This window comes from Carassius carassius, chromosome 7 (assembly GCF_963082965.1).
Source record: "Carassius carassius chromosome 7, fCarCar2.1, whole genome shotgun sequence".
NCBI classification, from domain to species: domain Eukaryota; kingdom Metazoa; phylum Chordata; class Actinopteri; order Cypriniformes; family Cyprinidae; genus Carassius; species Carassius carassius.
In genome coordinates this window covers 12,728,390-12,749,176 of record NC_081761.1, presented here as the reverse complement: position 1 = coordinate 12,749,176, position 20,787 = coordinate 12,728,390, and the positions used below count along the sequence as shown (strand labels likewise).

General features: G+C 36.3%; 1 protein-coding gene across 3 annotated transcripts in view; it reads left to right on the top strand.

Annotated features, from left to right (window-relative positions):
• ndst3 (N-deacetylase/N-sulfotransferase (heparan glucosaminyl) 3) overlaps nucleotides 1-20,787 on the top strand; it is a 78,766-nt gene that overhangs the window by 44,710 nt on the left and 13,269 nt on the right. For all 3 annotated transcript variants that reach the window (XM_059553903.1, XM_059553902.1, XM_059553901.1), the window contains exons 6-9: nucleotides 8,170-8,298; nucleotides 18,444-18,626; nucleotides 19,497-19,593; nucleotides 20,205-20,328. In XM_059553903.1, coding sequence (XP_059409886.1) covers nucleotides 8,170-8,298; nucleotides 18,444-18,626; nucleotides 19,497-19,593; nucleotides 20,205-20,328 — 533 coding nt within the window. The remainder of the gene's footprint in view (nucleotides 1-8,169; nucleotides 8,299-18,443; nucleotides 18,627-19,496; nucleotides 19,594-20,204; nucleotides 20,329-20,787) is intronic.

The window sequence follows — 20,787 nt, the reverse complement described above, 5'->3', positions numbered from 1 at the left end:
AGCGAGAGCTACCGACAGCTTACATGCTTTGGACAGGAGATACGGACGATTCCTCCAAGTGGCTGTGTTTTGCAGGCACAAGTGCAAATGTCAACATACCCCCTGGCTGCCCAGTGTAGAAGCTCTCACAGTCACCCTCAGATCTCCCAGAGCACTAGCCAGCGGTACTGTGCTCATGGCAGAGAATCTGTGATGGGTAGTGACAGAGGGGTCTGCTGCACTCACCTTAAGGAAAGAGAGATGATATCGCAGCCCTGCCATGGTCATACACCCACAAAAGATGCATAACTCATCCATAAGCACCGCTTCAGCGTGCTAGAGGCCCAGACACTGGAGACAGTGATCGTGGCCGTTGACAGAGGAAAGGAAACAACCACATCCAGAAGGACACGGACGAAACTCATCCATGATTTGCTCTTTTAGAGGAAACTGCTCTTTTAGTTGAAGCGCCCAGGGTAATCGCTGATAATGCGCCAAAATACCATCCAGGAACAGCCCTTCGAACACAAAGATGAATGGCTTTGTAGTGAATATTGAACATCAACTACTCAGCTCCGAAGCAAAAATCTAATAAGTGGATGCGTGCTGTCGCCTTATATACCCACAGGCACAGGGTTTGAACCAAATGCAAAATCCACTAACCAATTTTCATTGGCATTTTCTCTTTAACCCTCTGAAGTCGATTAACGTTTCTACGCGTTATGAGTCATTTTCTCCTGATAACCCCGAAAAGAACTTAAATTACACTTTCAGTTTTGATCGTACAGATCGTACAGCAATACATCAATCGAATCTGTAAAGGGTTTACTTTTTTTGTATACAGAGGTAATAACAACAGAACTTTGTGCACTTATAAAATAAAGATAACAAACAAGGTGTGCTGTCTGCAGCCTTTGTCTGCGCTGATCTTCATTTAGAAAACAGATATTCTGTGATAAGGTAATCCATATGAAAACAACGCGATGTCCGTTTTTCACGTCTCCCTTCATTATCTTCTAATGTGACCATGCCCCCGCGCTGAATGCTCTATTCAGATTCTAATGTTTCACTGAAGCGCGCAGCTTGAATACGCCCACACAATTGAAGACAACGCAGCGAGATTGTTCTTCAAGTTTTTTTTGTTTTACTGTTTGCTTTGCGATGAGAGGAATAAGACATAATTCACTCCGAAAAGATGTGATGTGGTTGAGGATTTGAGATTTGGATTTCCTCAGAAAAAAAAGAATAAAGCACTTTATTCAGCAGAGATCATAAACATGAGTAAGCCTCTTTTTATTTATTTATATACTTGTACTAGTTTTCACATAACGTGTAAACATTTTACTAGTTAGACTTTTTCCAAAGACTTTTTCCAAACTATAATTCCTGACTAAATGTATAATCAAGTGAAATATTATGAAGTTTCAATAACAATATACAATACTATACCATTTAAAAGCTTGAATAAATGTAACTGTAACGAATGTAACAAACAATGCTGTTCTTTCAATTTATCAGCCCTAAAAAAAGAAAACATATTCAACATTAATAATAATAATAATAACAATAATTTTTTTTTGTAGAAAATAAGATTGTTAAAAGGATTTCTGAAGGATTGTGTGACTGGAGTAATGATGCAAAAAAATCTGTTTGAAAGTCAGCTTTGATTGTTCCTAATAAAATGTTTAATTGCACTCGCAAGTGGATATTAAATTATGTTGTGGGATAATTAAATATATTTTAAATAAACTACAAACATAAAATTATATAGATTTATTTTGTCCTCACATTCTTTTTCTTGTAACTCCTCCCTCTCAGTGACACACAGCTGACTGAAAGGCTCATTATGCAGCTCATTATGCAGGCCTTTGTCTTCTCAGGTGTAAATCACAATGATATTCATGATAGTTGACGCCTATTTGCATAGGACTTTTACTAACAAAATCTGTCTCAGAAAATTTAAATCAATATATTGTTTTCTGTAAGTGAGTAAACAAGATGATTTTCACATAATTTAGAAAGAAAAATTCCAGGCTACAAGCTCCAGTTCTCAAGTGATTTTACATTTTTAGTTTTTCACTAACCACGCATAACATTTTTTTTTCTCAAAAACACAATCATGTACATACATGCTGCTCACATATTATTATAGCCCAGTATGTGCTGATTACAGTGAGATTAGACTTTAGCCATTTAGATGTGTATAAGAAACTGAAAAAAGCACAAATGTCAGGGCATGACAAAACTTCTCCAGGCCCCAAAAATACCCTTAGACTCCAGAGGGTTAACTCAGAGATGACTGGCCTCCCAAGCTTAAGACCCCTTATGTCATTCGACATGACTCGTAGTGACAGACAGATAGGGAACTTTTCTTAACCCGTTAGTGCTATGCTTGCAAGCTAAGCTGTCAATAACAAACTTACTTAACATACATAACATCAGTGATTATGGACAAGACCCATCTCATGCTTTGCAGGAGGCTGTATAGATTTGCAAACTGCCACTGGTTGCTACACAGGTAGTGTTGTGAAAAAGCAATGAGAATTTCCTGCAAGAGACTGATACAAGATACAAAATACAAAATACAAGCAACATTTAGCATATTGAATCAATGAAACACATATACACTCCAAAAGAATTAATGATGATGCACTGGGACTCAGATGAAATACCCCACAGTACATTCACCACAGCCAAATATATTAGTGGTACACACACACACAGAGATCTAGACTAGATGTCCCCAACCGCAGCTTTGAATAATTTTTTTAAATAACTTTCGCTGTCTCTGTCCCTCATTTCTGGTTAAAGGCTCTATAGTTATCTGAAGATTTCATTTAAAGTTATAGCTCACCCTGAAATGAAAGTTCTGACATAATTTACTCAACTTCATGTAACGTTCAAACTCAGATGTATGGAGCCAAAAGAGTCTCAATAAAGATAAATGCACACACTACATTCACATATGCACACACAGGATTCATACATGCACACACATGATTCATAAATACAAACACAGGATACACAAATGCACACACAAAATTTACAAATGCACACACAAAATTTAAAAAGCACAGAAGATTCACAAATACATACAAAATTCAGAAATGCACACAAAATTCAAAAATACACACACAATTCAGAAATGCAAACAACATTTACAAATGCTCTCATGATTCACAAATGCACAGGACAAGATTCAGAAATGTATTTCTGATGCACACACACATATATCTTGATTTACAAACTGCTTGCGGTCTGTGAACTTCACTGCATTTGTGTGTGAATTTTGAGACTCCCCTGACTTGGCTCGACACACAAATGCATTTTTTTAAACAGGGAATGATCTGCAACCAATCAGATATCTCCCTTCTTTTAGCCAATCACAAGAACGCAATCCACCTGGGGGATTGTTTACTTATAAGCCAATCACATGAACGCATTCACACAGCGGGATATGCCTGTGGTGCGGCATATAATAGCCTACTTATTTATAAAATTGTATGAAAATACAGATGTTTAGATTACAATTCAGGTTTATTTTTTATTATTTTTTACAAAATATAAATTTAAAAATGTCTCAATACATATAGCCCAGTGACTGCAGAAAAAAAGTTAACCATGGATTCATAAATTTGCAATAGGCAATTATTTCATTTTATTGAAATATTTTAATGAAAGTAACAAATTTTTTTACACCTTTTTACACCTAAATATTCTTTTGGATGATATATACGAGTCACTTTAAATTATAATATTCGGTCCCTACATGAAGAGAGAGTCAGTGGTCCGCTGCTAGAGGAAAGTGACTCTCCGACTGCGAAAAGTGGGTCTCCGGCTGCGTGAGGAAAGTGAGTCGTTCGTTTAGGAAAGTGAGTTGATCGCTGCGTGAGGAAAGTGAATCGTTCGCTGAGGAAAGTGAGTTGCTCTCTGCGTGAGGAAAGTGAGTCGTTCGCTGCGTGACTCGTGAGGAAAGTGAATCGTTTGCTTCGAGAGGAAAGTGAGTCGTTCGCTGCGTGACTCGTGAGGAAAGTGAATCGTTCGCTGCGAGAGGAAGGTGAGTCGTTCGCTGCATGACTCGTGAGGAAAGTGAATCGTTCGCTGCGTGAGGAAAGTGAGTCGTTCGCTGCGAGAGGAAAGTGACTCTCCGGCTGCGGAAAGTGAGTCTCCTGCTGCGCAAAGTGGGTCGCCGGCTGCGTGAGGTAAGTGAGTCGTTCACTGAGGAAAGTGAGTCGTTCGCTGCGTGAGGAAAGTGAATCGTTTGCTGAGGAAAGTGAGTCGTTCGCTGAGGAAAGTGAGTCGTTCGCTGCATGAGAAAAGTGAATCGTTCGCTGAGGAAAGTGAGTCGTTCGCTGCGTGAGGAAAGTGAGTTGTTTGCTGATTGGCTTATAAGTAAACAATCCCCCACGTGGGGTGCATTCTTGTGATTGGCTAAGACAAGGGAGATATCTGATTGGTTGCAGATCATTCCCTGTTTAAAAAAAGGCATTTGTGTGTTGAGCCAAGTCAGGGGAGTCTCAAAATTCACACACAAATGTGTGTGCATCAGAAATACATTTCTGAATCTTGTCCTGTGCATTTGTGAATCTTGAGCGCATTTGTAAATGTTGTTTGCATTTCTGAATTGTGTGTGTATTTCTGAATTTTGTGTGCATTTCTGAATTTTGTATGCATTTGTGAATCTTCTGTGCGCATTTGTGTATCCTGTGTGTGTATTTATGAATTATGTGTGTGCATGTATGAATCCTATGTGTGCATATGTGAATGTAGTGTGTGCATTTATCTTTATTGAGACTCTTTTGGCTCCATACAGATGACTTCTTCTGTGGAACACAAATGTAAATGTTAAGTAGAATGTTGGAGACCTTTTTTTCTTTTCTTTTTTTGCCATTCTGAGTGATATCTGTTTTGAGTACCACTAAATAAATAAGGTCATAAAGGTTTTTTTTTTAAATGTATTTTCCATTTGCTTGAATCAAGATAAATGTAGAAGTAGGGCCTTTAATTTTGTTATAGTACTTAAATTTATATAACAATATCTTTAATTAAGTCATTTTATTTCTTACCCAATGGACCTTTATCACAGCGGAATTGATTACCGGAAGTGCACATCAAAGCAGTGTATCGATTCTTCCGGTTATGTATATTATTCAATATGCTGTAATCACCTAGTTGAATAAAAGCCTGTTAAAATGAGCATCTGCAGGATAATTTCAAAATGAAAAAAAAAAAAAAAAATGCAATTTTAGTGAATTCGATTATTTTAAGATGTTCAGATATTTTAATGAAAAAAAAAACTATTACTGATTAAGAAAACGAGTTTTTGAAACACAGTGCAATCAATTTCACTAGCGTGTTTAGCTTGCTTTAAAATGATGGTTTTTATTTTTATGCGAGGGTCCGCGTACAGTTAATGCACCATTAAAATTAACATTGAAAGTAACAAAAGTTTGTACAATACAATATTATATTGTATTTCTGTAGCCAACATTTGTAAAAAATGACAAATGCTGTGAAAATACAGGTATTGGTATCCGTATCGACAAGTACCAAAATGTAAAGTATCGGTATCGGTATTGGAATCCTTTTGAAAAAAAAGTTGTATTGGTGCATTCCTAGTTCTTATGAATACTTGTGTCTTGTCTTTGTTAGAGCACCAGCCCACTATAAAATGTCTTTCTTTCTTCTTTCTAGTGAATTAGAAATGTGTCACTTTTTCCTCATTCACAATACAAAAGAACAAACGCTGGCAGACCTAGCTCGGATAAGATTTTTTTGCATGCAATTTAGCTGTCATCATCATTTCTTTTTATGAGCGTTCTGAATTTAGCCAAAGGCAGATTTTTTGCAGCAGGTGTTTGTAAGCCCAAATCTCTGGCTTTTTTTATTTAACAGATGCACCAAAACAGGTTTTAGGTCAATTGTTCGGACACCTGTGGCCTAACTACTGGCCTCCTCGGTGCAAGCATGACAGTTCTCAGACCAGAGAACCAGAGCACTGTATACTGATGAGTGTGGATCCATGGGTCTATGAAGCATATCAGGGTGTTACAGTCTGATCTGGCTCTGCAATACAGCAAGTCGACAGCGTGCCATAGAACTAACTGCTTCTTTCACAAACCACCACAATAATATACTGACAGGGCAAGTTATATTCAATGAAAAGAAATGGCAGGAAATGTGGTTGGCAGAAAAGCATACAGTAAGGACAGAGCACTTGAATAGAGTTTAATAAATTCTTCAGCCATGCTGGTGGGACAGACAGTTTAGTGTGTTTGCACTGGAATTGAATTTTAGAAGATGGAGTAGATTAAAATATTAAATCAAGACTACATGTGTGCAATACAATTGTTCTCTGCCCGTCAAGTGTGTGCGCATAGTTTCAGCAACAGCACACGTATAGTGGAACATGCGTGCCGCACAATAATACACAGAGAGAGATGTTAAAGTGAGAAAAGCAATTAAGTTTAAGTTAAATGGAAAGATTGGAGAGAGTCCCAAAGATCTGTTCCAGGTCAATCAAACAGTCCGAAAACAAGCATATGGGCGATGAAAGCTCTTATCAGTGCATTAGAGCCCAGTGTGTTTGTGGGTGTGTTAATGTAATAGATTTAGCTTTTTTAGCAGTTTGTTGTAGGAGTCTAGCTGCCTCTCTGATATTTACACACTGTTATGGTGTGTTGAGAAATTGACTCTGGTTGGTTCTTATAAATGTACCAGCATCTCTCAACTTTCTTGTCAGAGGAAGTACAAGTACAATTTGTCAGACATACAATATACTGTTCGAGAGCCGGGAGTTTGTAGGACAAAAAAAAATGTTTTTGAAAGTCTCTTATCAAATGTAATTTCAATTAAAAATATACATTTTATATAATTATATATATATATATATTTGTAGGAAAAAAATTTTTTTTAAATTCTCTTATCTAATGTAATTTCAATTAAAAATAAACATTTTATATAATTTTATATATATATATATATATATATATATATATATATATATATATATATATATATACTGTATATATATATATATATGTGTGTGTGTGTGTGTGTTTGTGTGTGTGTGTGTGTGTGTGTGTGTGTGTGAGATGGCATAGCTGAATTTTAAGCAGCGTATTACTCCAGTCTTCTGTGTCACATAATCAGTCTAATTTTCTTGTTCTCAAGAAAAAATTCTTATTATTTTCAATGTTCAAAAATGTTGTGCTGCTTTAAATTGGCTGATATAAGTTAATTAGTTCTTGGAAGAATCTGATAAGAAATGTTAAAGAAATGTGAAAATGCTAAGAAAAATCTCCTTTCCATTTAATCTCATTGCTTTAAGGGGAAAAGTTATAATAGTAAAATTAATAAAAAATTAAAACCTTTATATTTAGTGACCTTCATGCTGTTCCGAACTGTATTATTTTTCTTACTTCAATACTGTATGACAACTTAGCAAATTTCAAGCAAAAAAGCAGTCTAGATTTCTAGTGAATTTTTGTAGTGAATGATGAATTACATTTCAAATTGCTCACATAAAGCTATTTCAGAACATTTAGAATATACTGAACATTGAACTACTTTAATGATACATTTGTGTATTGAAACCTGAAAGCCTCAGTCACATTCTTTTTGTAATTATATCGCAAAGAGCAGTTGTTTTGTCAAAATACACATATGTAAAGTGCTTTACTGTGCCTGGTCGTGAACTAGAAAAGGAGACAGCAGTTTTTCTGTTGTTGCCAAACAGTCATTTTGTCAAATTGAGTCAGTGTATATTTTTTATTCTCTTTCTCTTTTCTTCTTGTCAGTCTTTGCCTGTTTGCCACATATTTTATTGAAGGATTCAGCTTTTTCCCACTGAGAAATGATTCTGTTTTCTTTGAGTGATTTAGACAGAAAGTGAATGGATGAATATATATGAAATTGTTTCCTCGCAACACTTGAATACAGATACATAGACATGAGGCCTAATAAAATGTCATGTGTAGAACTCAAATTGGCAGTATTAGATGATAAAAAACAGAGAGATTAATTAATACACCATTAAAAAATTCATAATTTGGTTTGCACTGTATTGACTGCAAATCTTTGTAGCCTTAAACTCTGTGTGTGTGTGTGTGTGTGTGTGTGTGTGTGTGTGTGTGTGTGTGTGTGTGTGTGTGTGTGTGTGTGTGTGTGTGTGTGTGTGTGTGTGAGCAGGTGCTGCCCCGTCAGACATGTGGTTTATTCACACACACCATCTTCTATAAAGAGTATCCGGGAAGCCCTAAAGAACTGGACAAAAGCATACGAGGAGGAGAGCTTTTTCTGACCGTCCTTCTCAACCCTGTGAGTGTAAAACACACAAGACATACACACACACTGCTACTCCCTGTCGTCTCGGCTCATTTCATTCTATCAGCCTGTTCTATTGTTTTTCTCTGTCTTATTCTGTCCTCATGCCCCCTCCTCTCTCTCCCTCTCTGAGTTTCCATGTTAGTGTTGCTTATAGATTTGTTCTCTCAGCAAGAATCACTGTTCTTATGTTGAAACCCTGCTCTGCTTGAATCAGCAGCGAAATGAAAAACAAGAGTGTGGGTGTACATGTGTGTGACGTGTATGTGCGCTGTGTTTCTTTCTACGTTAATTCAGTTCTTCTGAACTAGTAGCTTGCGACCCAGAATTGAGTCACAGGTCTATCCTGATAGGGTCATGAACTGCAGCAAAGAAATTATAATGCATCTAACCATATAGTTTACATAGAAAAAAGAGGATATTAAATTTTGAAAGAGAAAGAATGCTTCCCATGTATTTTGTTGTGCATGTCAAAGGTCACGTTTGGCCCAAATCTGCCTGGATTATGTTTGTTTTGTTGCTGTGCTGTTCTATTACAAATCATTATTGGTAAGTGAAATTAAAAATAAATGACAAACGTAAACAAAAAATGTGTATTGTTAACTAACTGAAATAAGCTGAAGTACAAAACTTACTAACACTTAAACTGGAAAAGCTATATATATATATATATATATATATATATATATATATATATAAAGATTTTTAAAAATCAATAAATACTATAATCATTTATAAATACTACTGAAATAACACTGGTTGTCTAATGTCTAAAATCCTGAAGAACCATTGTGATGCATTAATGGATACTGTAAATGGGCTGACGAATAGATAAAGTACTGTATGTACTGTGAACTTCTTGCACTAACATCCTGTGCCGTCTTTATGTGTATAAGGTATGAAAAGTTAATGTTTAAGAGTCAGTGTGTTTGTTTGTATGAAGAAAGCATCAGAGTGAATCTTCTCCGTTGGCTCCTCTGGCCATTAGGAAGGGTTGATTCATTCCCATGGTACAGCACTGACCTGAAAAACCAGCTGAATGTAATCAGAGATTGTGTGTGTTCTCATGTTTGCACAGATCCTGATCATCTGCTTTATACCAGCAATAATAAACAACCCACAGAGAGAGCGGGTGAAATGAACATAAGGAGCTATGGAGGTGTGAAGATGTAGTATATTGTTGTCAGTGTGTGTGGAATGAGATTGTTCACTTCACACTTACCTTGCCAAATCCAACAGTGTGTGATAGTGTGGTAATAGTGTGTTAAGTGTTTGTGGTTGTCGGAAAAAAAAAGAGGAATCAATGAGAAAAAGATATTGAGAATATTATTTTTCTTCATAGTGTGGAACAGTTTCTGCATTTAATTGTATTTATTATTAGTTATTATTAATATTAATTCATGATTATTCATGTTGTGTTATTGTGGGTGTGGCTTTAGAGTCTGGACTCCACCCCTAGTGAATTAAACATGAGTCTTCAATCTCTAGTAATTCGATTTTCTAATTCAATCAGAACATCACACCGAATGAAAGATAAAGCAGACAATTAGATTCCTTTGTGGATTTTATTTGAATACCAATTCTACAATAGGCACCCAAACCAAACTATTATTGAGCTTAAAAGTGCTCTGTAGAAGCGCATTACCAGTAACATGACCACACATCTGTCTTTCTACGTTAAACTCAAACCCATCACATACATTCATTAATCTGACCGTAGGCTCTCTGATTTATTCATCACAGCCACATTCTTGTGTGTAAAAATGAATCACTGTTAACATGAATACAGAGTTCTACTTATTAATGACATACATCATTCTCTTCTCTTCTCTTCTCTTCTCTTCTCTTCTCTTCTCTTCTCTTCTCTTCTCTTCTCTTCTCTTCTCTTCTCTTCTGTATCAGCATTGATTAAAAATTTCATGGCAGTGATGTTATTACATTGAAAAAACATTGGTACAACATTGATTGAAAAAGGAAAAAGTGTCCACCGTGCCTTGAGCTCTCTTTGTCTTTCTGTCCAGAGGGCTTTAAGGGAAACTCATTTATCTGCCCATTCATTATTGAGGTCCTCTCCCTGAAACTAGGTGTGTGTGTGTGGAATGAGTTTGGGAGCATGAGGTTAACAGAGCATAAGATCAGTTACAGAGGGGAGAACATTGTGTTTTTGACACTCCATTTTACCCTCATTTATGCCCTTCCCAGAAAACAGGACAGTATGCATGGGGCGTTTGTTACAGGAATATTTTACACTAAAATGAACATTCTGCAATTACTTGCTCACCATTATGTTGTAACAAACTCGTATCCTGTTTTTTTTTTATTATTATTCTTCTTTTTCTGTTGAATCCAATGAGAAAAGAACAGACCTAAATGTATTTAATTATACTCCTGTATCATATTATTTTCCCCTTAGCCATAGCTCTCAGATCAAATATATATATGGTCCATTGTGTTAGGCTATATATATAAACAGGGGTGCACATAATTTTTTCAGCCTGGTTCTCATAAGAGAACCTGGAGATTTGTTTTGGTCCTCACACTGCATATAGCATGACCCATTAAATGCAACTATAAAAAATTAATTAATAATAGTTATAATATTATTACAATTTATTTAGTTTTTTTTAATTAAATAATAGTAAATAAACTAAATAATAGTGTGTGATAATATTATTAAAAAAAAAACAGTCCTAGCATTAAATACAAATGCATTTATTTTATAGTAAATAAACTTACAAAATGCTAATATTTACTACTACTTTGTTTGCCTCTTTAAGAAGAATCGCTTTATCTATTCCCCAATTTTAGGTCGCTTTGGAAAAAAAGTGTCTAAAAATAAATAAATAAGCGTTTTCATTATATTCAAACTTTATATCAACAGGCTTTTATTTTGGCGGGTGGTGCTTCCGGATTTAGCGCTGCTGATTAAAGAGCGTCAGTGGATGAATGTTACAGTTTTGTATTGTGCTTTGAAAAGGTAGATTTATGCTTTCAGGTTGAAAATAAAACTTATATAGTACAGTTTTTGATCTAAAATGATAATTGTGCATTAATAGCTGTAAACCATGTCGTTACGCAAATGCGCTGTCAGTACATATTTATATTACGCATTTTTTATTTTGGTCGCGCATGCAGACCTGCAGACCACTTATGTGCATCCCTGTATATAAATATATATATATAACATGATGGACCACATGACTTTTAAGTTTCTGTGACAACAGGTTTAGAAACACTTTTCATTTGAAATCTAGTAAAATGTTGTAATCAACAGTTCACAAAAGTCTTGAAATCTGTGTGAATGTGAAAATAAACCATATTTGTGCACATAATGCACATTAAACTCAAAGGGTATGCGGAGATGGAGTCTGCTGAATTTACAGTGAATTATACATGTGTAATTAGCAGTTCATGAGCTGTTCACGTGTAAATGAACACAATGCCTCGCATCACGCTGGAATACAAAGTGCAACAGTCTATATACTTAATTAAATTGCAGCCTTTTGTTTTTGATCTGCACACTATGCCAATATCACAGTTTTGATTTTAGTTTGATTGAAATGCTTTGCCAAAGCTATGATGCAAAATGCAGTGTTATCTTTTATGTTATTATGAGAAGCTTAAATGTATTTTGGGTTCATTGTGAAACTGTAGCAGGGCCAATTAGACTGTGGCAGATCATTTGTCTAGGTAAATTTATTAGAAAATAATTCTTAAGATATGTTCTATTTTCCCAGGAAAAATATTAGAGTTTTGAACAAGATGGGGGTGATTTATTTTTATTTTTATTTATAGCAATACAACTCAGCAAGTTCAGCTGAGATCATTAAGTATGTTGATGTCAACTTTAAATTATCCTGATAATGGATGGTCATAGAACATCAGCACTGAGAGAGCGACTATAAGTGGAACTGAGCAGTTTGTACAGGAAATGAAAGGGTGTCAAAGCAGAGAAAAAGATAGAGGGAATATGTGTTTGTGTCTAAGCAAGAGAGAGACAGCATGAAGGACAGAAACGCTTGGGGACAAAATTTTCCAGCTGGACTCTCCTGTTAAATGAGCTGATGGTGTGTGTATGTGTGTGTGATTCTGAGTGTTAAGTAATGCTATCATAGGGAAAGTTAGAGAATGATACAAACAACAGAATGGTTGTTCAGCACCACTATTTTTTTAATCTATATTTAAATGTCAAAACATTTAGCTGTGAATGGAACAGCTGTAGAATAGCATAAGAATATATAAACACGAAAATTCTACCCCTCTTGCATTGCTGAACTTTCCAACCTTTATGCATGAAATGCAAAATCAAAATTTTTGAAGAATTGTACTGGACTGCGAAGATTTTCTCCTGTTCAGCTTACTCACTCAATGATCTGGTTGCAGCAGTTAACAGTTTTGGGTGAACTGTTCCTTTAGTATTATATGCTAGCAGAAGAAATTTGTGTGCGTGCGTGCGTGCGTGCGTGTAAGAATGTTAGTTTTTCTAGTTAAATTGATTGTTGCCTAAAGAGAAATGTATGACTGTGTCTGGGTTTGTGTTTGTTTGTTAGTTTGATTTTCCAAGGGCACAAGCTACTGTCTATGTTACAACTTAGCCTGGTTACTGAGTATTTGTGTGTTCTACCATTAAACTTATATTTATTGCGGGCAATGAACCAGCAGTTGGTGGATGAAAATTTTTCTCAAACAGATAAATGGCCAAAATTGTATAGCATGAATATGGCTTTAACTGAAACATAATTCCAAATAGTAATTATCCCAGAAGTTATGGTAAGAATAAAATGATCAATATAATAAGAGTTATATTAAAAAATTATGATATAATTTTATAACTATATAATATAATAATATAATTATTAATAATTTATTTATAACTATTTTATAACTTATTGCCACGTACTATTTTTAGATGCCGTTGTTTAATATTTGTTATATACATATATAAAAATAATATTTTTGCATTTTTTAGTTTTTATTGACCGTACATTATTGTAGGTCCTCTATGCCCTGTCTCTCTCAAACCTGTCATATTTTACAAAGTCCCTTCTTCTGACATGTGCAGTCTGATCTGATTGGCCAACTGACCTTGTGCATTGTGATTCGCCGAACACCGCAAGCAATCGTCGGTAATGTAACGCCCCTTTCCATAATCGCGAGCTTCATCTTTCAGAATAAATGTAAACACAGTTAATCATTTCCTTTGTTTTACCATCAGTTCAAGCCCAAAAGGGGAACAGAGTGGCGTGACAGACAGTGATGAAGCTTGTATGTGTTTGCAGTACACGAGCTACGGACGCATTGGATGGTTAAAACAGCTGACTCCACTGTGTGACCCTGTCTCTCTCTCTCTCTCTCACATACAGTACATGCGTGCACACACACACACACACACACACGAGATGCTCAAAGCTCAGCTTTTGAAAGTCAATAGAAAATACTTACACTAATAACAAAACATACTTACAGTAGCTGATTCAGAAGCACCAGATTGTAGTTGCAAAGTCAGAATGACCTCCTCTCCTGGGTTCACGTAAAATTTTATTTTATTGTTCCATAAAATGCGTTGCTGTTCTGTTGTAGGTAATCTTAAAGATTCCTAAATGCATCTACTCTCAGAAGGCCAAATAAAGTGCTTTTGTTTTCACCTAGATAAACACTGCATCTCTCTGACATGGCTGCTTCGACACTAACTGCGGTTACTGAAACCACACCTTCTTTCTTTGCGTGAACATTTTGGTGGCATTATGCAAATAGTTCCACATAGTGATGTAGACATGTGGGGGCGTGTTTGAATGAGCCGTTTTAGGGGGGCGTGGCAGAGGCTTAACTTTGATAAAGAGTATCTCTTTTTACAGATCTTTTTCATGTTCCAAGAGCTTGTAACACTCCAAAGAGAAAGGAACAATTTAAATCGCATCATATGACCTCTTTAAATTCTATGGAAATTTAATTTTGCTGCCCCTGACTGTCAGCATGAGATAAAAGAAGTTTGAAACATCAGTTACATCAAGATGTTTGTTGGATTAATGAATGTTAACATCCAGTTAACTTCTCATTACAGAAAGCTTAAGTATTTCTTTAAGAACAACTGATGCAAGCAAATTGCAGTAACTATAGTTATTATGCCCCTTGTGTGAACTTCATATTCCATTTTAAGTTACCTTTCTGAAACACTAGCCTGTAATGCTCATCGTCACAGTGAAAGATGAGCAGTGGTAATTGGAGGCTCTCATCCGTGTGTGTGTGTGTGTGTGTTTGTGTTTGCTGGTTAAATTTTCATGTCTTTTCCAGGCTAGTGATTTATAATTCTGTCAGGTCCTGAACCTCTTCCAGAAGGAACATCTGTTTGGAACCCTTTAGATCCTCTCGATGTGTGTGTGTGTGTGTGTGTGTGTGTGTGTGTGTGTGTTTGTGTGTGTGCATGCTCAATAGGTAGTCCAAATTTAGCTGTTAAAATGGTGGCTTGTGCTTGTGATGGCCCCGATGCAGCCACACATCAGTGAGCGGTAATGTTGCACACGCACATGCATACAAACACTTATTATTCATATGTTCTTGTAATTTATCCTGCACATTCTTTAGTATTTCGTTTTATTCTCTCAATAGTTTCTGTTCATATATTTATTTGGCAATAAGACTCAAACACAGTTTATTTTTCATTAAGATATTTATTTGAGTTGTAGTTCATCACTGACTGATTGAAGTGCACACAATTTAGTTGGTGTTGTGCAGTACACACATCAATTAATATTATTTTCTTTGAGTTTAAGTTACTGCTGTGTTGCTGAGGAGTGGATGACTGGAGCTTCGGATGGTTCGGCTAGTTCCGGTTGTGGTCCGCGTGAATTAAGTGCTGGCATGCCGCCTCAACCGCTATTTTAGTTAAGTCTGCTACCAACCAGCAGATTAACTGGGGGGGGGGGGGGGGGGGGGGGGGGGGTTCTCTAATGTTTGTGTTTGTATTTTCTTTCCTAATAGTTTGTTCTTTCCCTAGATTTATTATTTGTGTTCAAATTATGCACTTAATTATAGTGCAATTATTTAACTGACCTTGGTATTGATTTTGTTGTTGTATTAGTGAAGTTGTTGGTTTTGTCTTCCCTTATGTGTTAATGTGGACTAGACCATTTGTATAAATGTGTCCCTTATTGTTTAACTGGTAGATCAGTTCAGTTTGTCTTTACACGCACTCAGTGTTTGAGTTTAGTTTGTTCTGTTGATCTCTTTTATAGGCCTAAACATTTGTTTTGATGATTTGGACTTTGTTTCCTTTTTGAAACCTTTGTATATGATTTTTTTTAATTCAGTAAAATATATATTTTTTGGAATATATTTCTATGATCCTCCTTCCTTGACTGCTTGGTCCCTCACAGTGCTGGCATTCTCAAGTGTGTGTTGGACAAGCAGGATAGATGCCTTTGGACCTGAGATCCTTTAAGGATTCTTTTTTGTTGTTGTTTTTTAGTTGCTCACTCACTCTCTTTCCCTCTTATTGCTTGCTCTCTTACTTTGCCCTGGCTTCTAGCACGAGGTAAAATGAATCATACAACCTATGGCTGTGTGTATGTGTAGGGGTTGTTGGTTTCTGGTGTCTATTTTACAAAGCTTATGTGTGTGTTTATTGATTGCTGAAAGCGCAGCATAAATCATATCTTGATCAGTCTGTTTGTGCTACAGCAGAACTTGTTCAGAGGTCAGATGATGTTGTACATATGGGAAAAGCCTGTGTTCTTATGTGTGTGGAGTGAAGGCGAACATTCACTACAATCCCACCAAAATACTTTATAATGGTTGACATCTTTTTAATGTCACGGGTCCCATTCGTTTTCCTGTGAGGGTTAAATTGAATTCGGCAGCTGCGAGTGTGTACGTTAGAGTGTGTGTGTTACACCGGCCCGGCATAAAGCATGCCAGTGTGACAGAAGCTGCTAAACTTGTCTCATTATCCCATAAATATTCCCCACCCTGCTCACGGTCACCTAGCATCCCATCCATCAATCAAAGCCTGCTGCCATTGCCGTGCCTCCAACACATCCCCGGCAGCCTTCTGAGGGAGCAGCACTTAGGTCCTGATACAGAGTCCATAACATGCACCAACCAGATCCTGATTATAAAACACTTTTAGTCTACAGGAGACAGTGTGCTCTAATCTCTTTTACCTTCAATTAATTAACAGTTATATAATATAGCAGATCTTATTTCTAGATACATTTAAGAGTTATATGGAAAATTAATTGATGTAAGTGGTAAAATTATGCTAAAACATGTGAATGCTTAGTTGGCTGTACAGCTTGTTCAGCTTCTGACTGACTTCTGCTGCCTTTTGCTTATTAAATATTATTTTTTGTTTAACAACCATTACTAAAATTGATTTTCTGCTTGTGATAAAAATACAGAACCGTTTTTTCATTTCGCCTTTTTGACAAAATAAAAATGAAATGATCATTGCAAAGATAAAAACATAATATCTTTATTATTATATTTGAATTATATACAGTATATAATAATATGGTGATAATAATTGTTTGCATTATTTTATTTCATATTGCACATTACTGTTGTTGTTGTTGTTATTATAATGTACTGTACTTATTACCAGTGAAAAGTTTGGGGATGATAAGATTTTCTCTTATGCTCAGCAAGGTTGCATTGTTTTTTTTATCAAAAATACAGTAAAACACTAATATTCTGAAATATTACAATTTACAATAATTTTCTATTTCAATATATTTTAAAATGGCATTTATTTCTGTGGTGGTCCTGTCTTCAGTGCCATATGATCCTTCAGAAATCTTTTTAATATGATGAAAGGGTGCTGAATAAACATTTCTTATTGTTTTCCTTTATTAACTTTATTTTTATCTCATCTTATTGTCTTATTTAGTGCTGAAAGCAGTTGTGCTGAATATTTTTGTGTAAACTGTGATAAAGAATTAAGGATTCCATGTTGAATAGAAATATCTTTATTGTTCCTTTTGATCAATTTAATGCATCATCTCTTAGTAAAATTATTAATTTCTTTAAAAAAAAATTCGTACTAACCCCGGACTTTTAAACGATAGTGTATACATTATTATTGTTATTATTAATGGCATCATGCAGCATTGTTTTGCTTGTGAGCACAATATTTTCTTGTTTAATTCACAATGTTTTATAGCATTATCAGGTACGATTCTTTAAAGACCGATATGGGAGAGTCTGATATAAAAGAATAGCTATAGAAGTAAAAATATATAAATCGACTATTAGTCTATCTTTAAGGTTTAGATGAGCTTTTATTGTAGAAGTGAAGGATGCCTAGCTTCGAGGCCGTCATTGAGGAGGGACATCTGGGAATGCTGTCCCAGACCCTGTGACAAAGGGAGGCCCCTAAGGGCCCCTGTCTCATAGAACTACTCATTGCACCTGGACGAGTGTGGGTTCACCCATAAAAACTTTGTCCCGGGTCAGGTGAATTTTAGCGTCAGCCCTGCCTGGCATTACCAGGAGTGTCTGTTTTAAACTAGGCCACATATTCCCTCTCCTCTCCTCTCCTCTCCTCTCCTCTCCTCTCCTCTCCTCTCCTCTCCTCTCCTCTCCTCTCCTCTCCTCTCCTCTCCTCTCCTCTCCTCTCCTCTCCTCTCCTCTCTCAATGCAACCTACTAAACCAGTCAAGCATAGAGACCCAATAAAACTTTGCCACTCTTCTTTTTTCTCCTGTCTTTCCCTCCTCTCATCTTTTCTCTTCTCTCCGCAGACCCTTGTTAATTGTATTGATCCTAATCTCCACAGACACTGTCCGCAAGTGACCTTACTCTAGTGGATTACATCAGAATTACAGCTCCACTCCACATGAAGTGGACGCATCCACTGAGCTTACCTCACATGAAAGACCACTGATCAGCCTGCTGTAATTGAATGTGCCCCAGGGGTGCTCTGAACCGCCTCATAAAGGGCCAGATGCAGGAAATCAGTGCAGTGTATACGATTACCAAGCGACATTTAGCCTTTATCAAAAGACTGCCACCAAACCAAATGATCAACATCACTTTAACTTCTGCATATTTCATTGTATTAGCAGTAATGTTATAATAACAGAAGCTGCTGTTTACTGATGATGAATGAATGAAAACTCAATTTCTCTTTTTCTTCCTCTGTAGATCAGTATATTTATGACTCATCTTTCCAACTATGGGAATGACCGCTTGGGCTTGTATACGTTCACTAACCTGGCTAACTTCCTGAAATGCTGGACCAACTTGAGGCTGCACACACTTCCTCCCCTGCAGCTCGCACACAAGTACTTCACACTCTTCCCAGAACAGAGACACCCACTATGGCAGGTCAGTCTTTTGAACCATATCCTATTTTTGAACCATTATCCCATATAACTATTTTCATTAACATTTAATCAATATGAAATAAATGCATTCATGGTGAGCATAAGTCACTTCTTTTCAAAAGAGTTAAAAACAGTTCCCAACCTTATTGTATTTCTATGGATACCAGTCAATGATTTGAGGCTTATTTTATGATTACTTTTAAGATTACAGCCTTTTTTCACCTTACATAAAATGTCCTCAAGAAATTATCACAGGGAAAAGCAATTCTGTGCAAACTGACATAAAAAGCCCACTCTTTGTGACCTGTAGCCCTTGTAACTGTTGTACATCAAGCACTCCATGTGTCTCAAGTGAATGCAGACCAATGAAAATCCACCAGAAAATGAAAAGATGCACTTTACAACTTCTCACAGGGACAACGCTTGAATTTATGGGGGTTTTGCACAATTTTAGCTTATTTTTGCTTGGTTATCCTAATTATGTTTTATATTGAAAAGATGCAGCATATAGTTGTTAAAGAAATGCTAGTATAGTTAACATAATAGTTATTGAACTAAAAAAGATTTTAGGTGATTTTTGTATTGTTCTGTTTTTAACATAAATTTCTAGTCATGTGCAAATTGATACATGCAAAAGTCTGCAGTAAAAATTACTTTAAACACACACAGTATGTCCTGAAAACCAATAATATCTGAATAGGCCTCTAGAATATCTATTAATATCTGTCATATGAAATCTGAAGATGATTTCCATATATTGTAGTCGTTAAGCTTACAGACCTTGTCTCGTCTACTCTCTGTGCTTCTGTTAATAGATCCTGTATTAATTTGATAGAACTTTACGCATCTCATTTACAATGTTGTTCTTCAGAACCCATGTGATGATAAACGGCATAAGGACATCTGGTCCAAAGAGAAGACCTGCGACAGGCTGCCCAAGTTCATGGTGGTCGGGCCTCAGAAAACAGGTAATTCTGTTCTTCCGTTACGAGAGCATGATTCCTCCGTCTTTCCTTTTGCAAGGCTTCAAAGTCGTGTGTGTGTGTGCATGTGTATCTTCTCGCTTCGCTGTTCCCCTTGATCCTGCTTCATATCTCACCTTGTGCTGCTGGAAATGATGAAAGTGCAACCACGGGTGTTCAGCTCTAGAGGAGAACAATACTGACACATCCCCAGAGGTCTTGGGAGGTAAAACAAGGGAAAAGACAGAGCGCTGTTTTGGGGCTGTAAGATTTTGATTGGTGTCAAGACACTGTCTTGTTAAACACTTCTCCTCTCTGCACTCATCTTCTTTCCTGCTGTATCACAAACTCGCAACTCACACAGAAAATAAAATCCATAAGGTAAATGGTGTATTGATCCCATGTCTCTTAGTTTCTCTGTCTGTGGGCTGAATCTCCAGGCCTAAAATGTTTTTCTCCTGCGCTATCAGCTGCACATATAATTTCATCATTTGCAAGGGAAGGGCTCGTTGATTTACTTCTCCTCCTTCTTCCTTTCTCTCCTGCCCACCTCCTTTCTCCCTTCATCTCTCTCTCTCTCTCTCTCTCTCTCTCTCTCTCTCTCTCTCTCTCACCAGGCACGACAGCGCTCTACCTCTTCCTGATCATGCATCCCTTCATCTCCAGCAACTTTCCCAGTGTGAAAACATTCGAGGAAGTGCAGTTTTTCAACACCAACAACTACCACAAAGGCATCGACTGGTGGGTGTGAAGTGTGCTCCTGTGCACCAGACACATTTGTGTGTGGGTTTCACTTGTTAAAATGTTTTTGGAGGAATGTACAATGGTTATGACGTCACAAAAATGTTTAAGGCATAGCTCATTAATATTAAGTAGGTCAAGCCCAAATAATTAAACACGATCTTCCACTGTTTTGGTAAATACTCTGTGTAATTTATTGATCTGGAAGACAGATCTGGAGTATTGTTTCTTATCCAAGTCAAAAGTTTAATGTAAACAATATTATTATAAATTGAAGTGTTTATAAATCATTTAAAATTTCTGTTTGAATTGCTATGCTCAAGTCATTTGTTTAATCGGTTATTCTCAGATTTAAGTGCTTAAGTTTTTAGCATTTTTTTGATTTGCTACTGTCAATTTTAGGGTTTTGTAGGTCAGGTGATAAATTATTATTATATTATAAATTGTTTGACTAGTCTT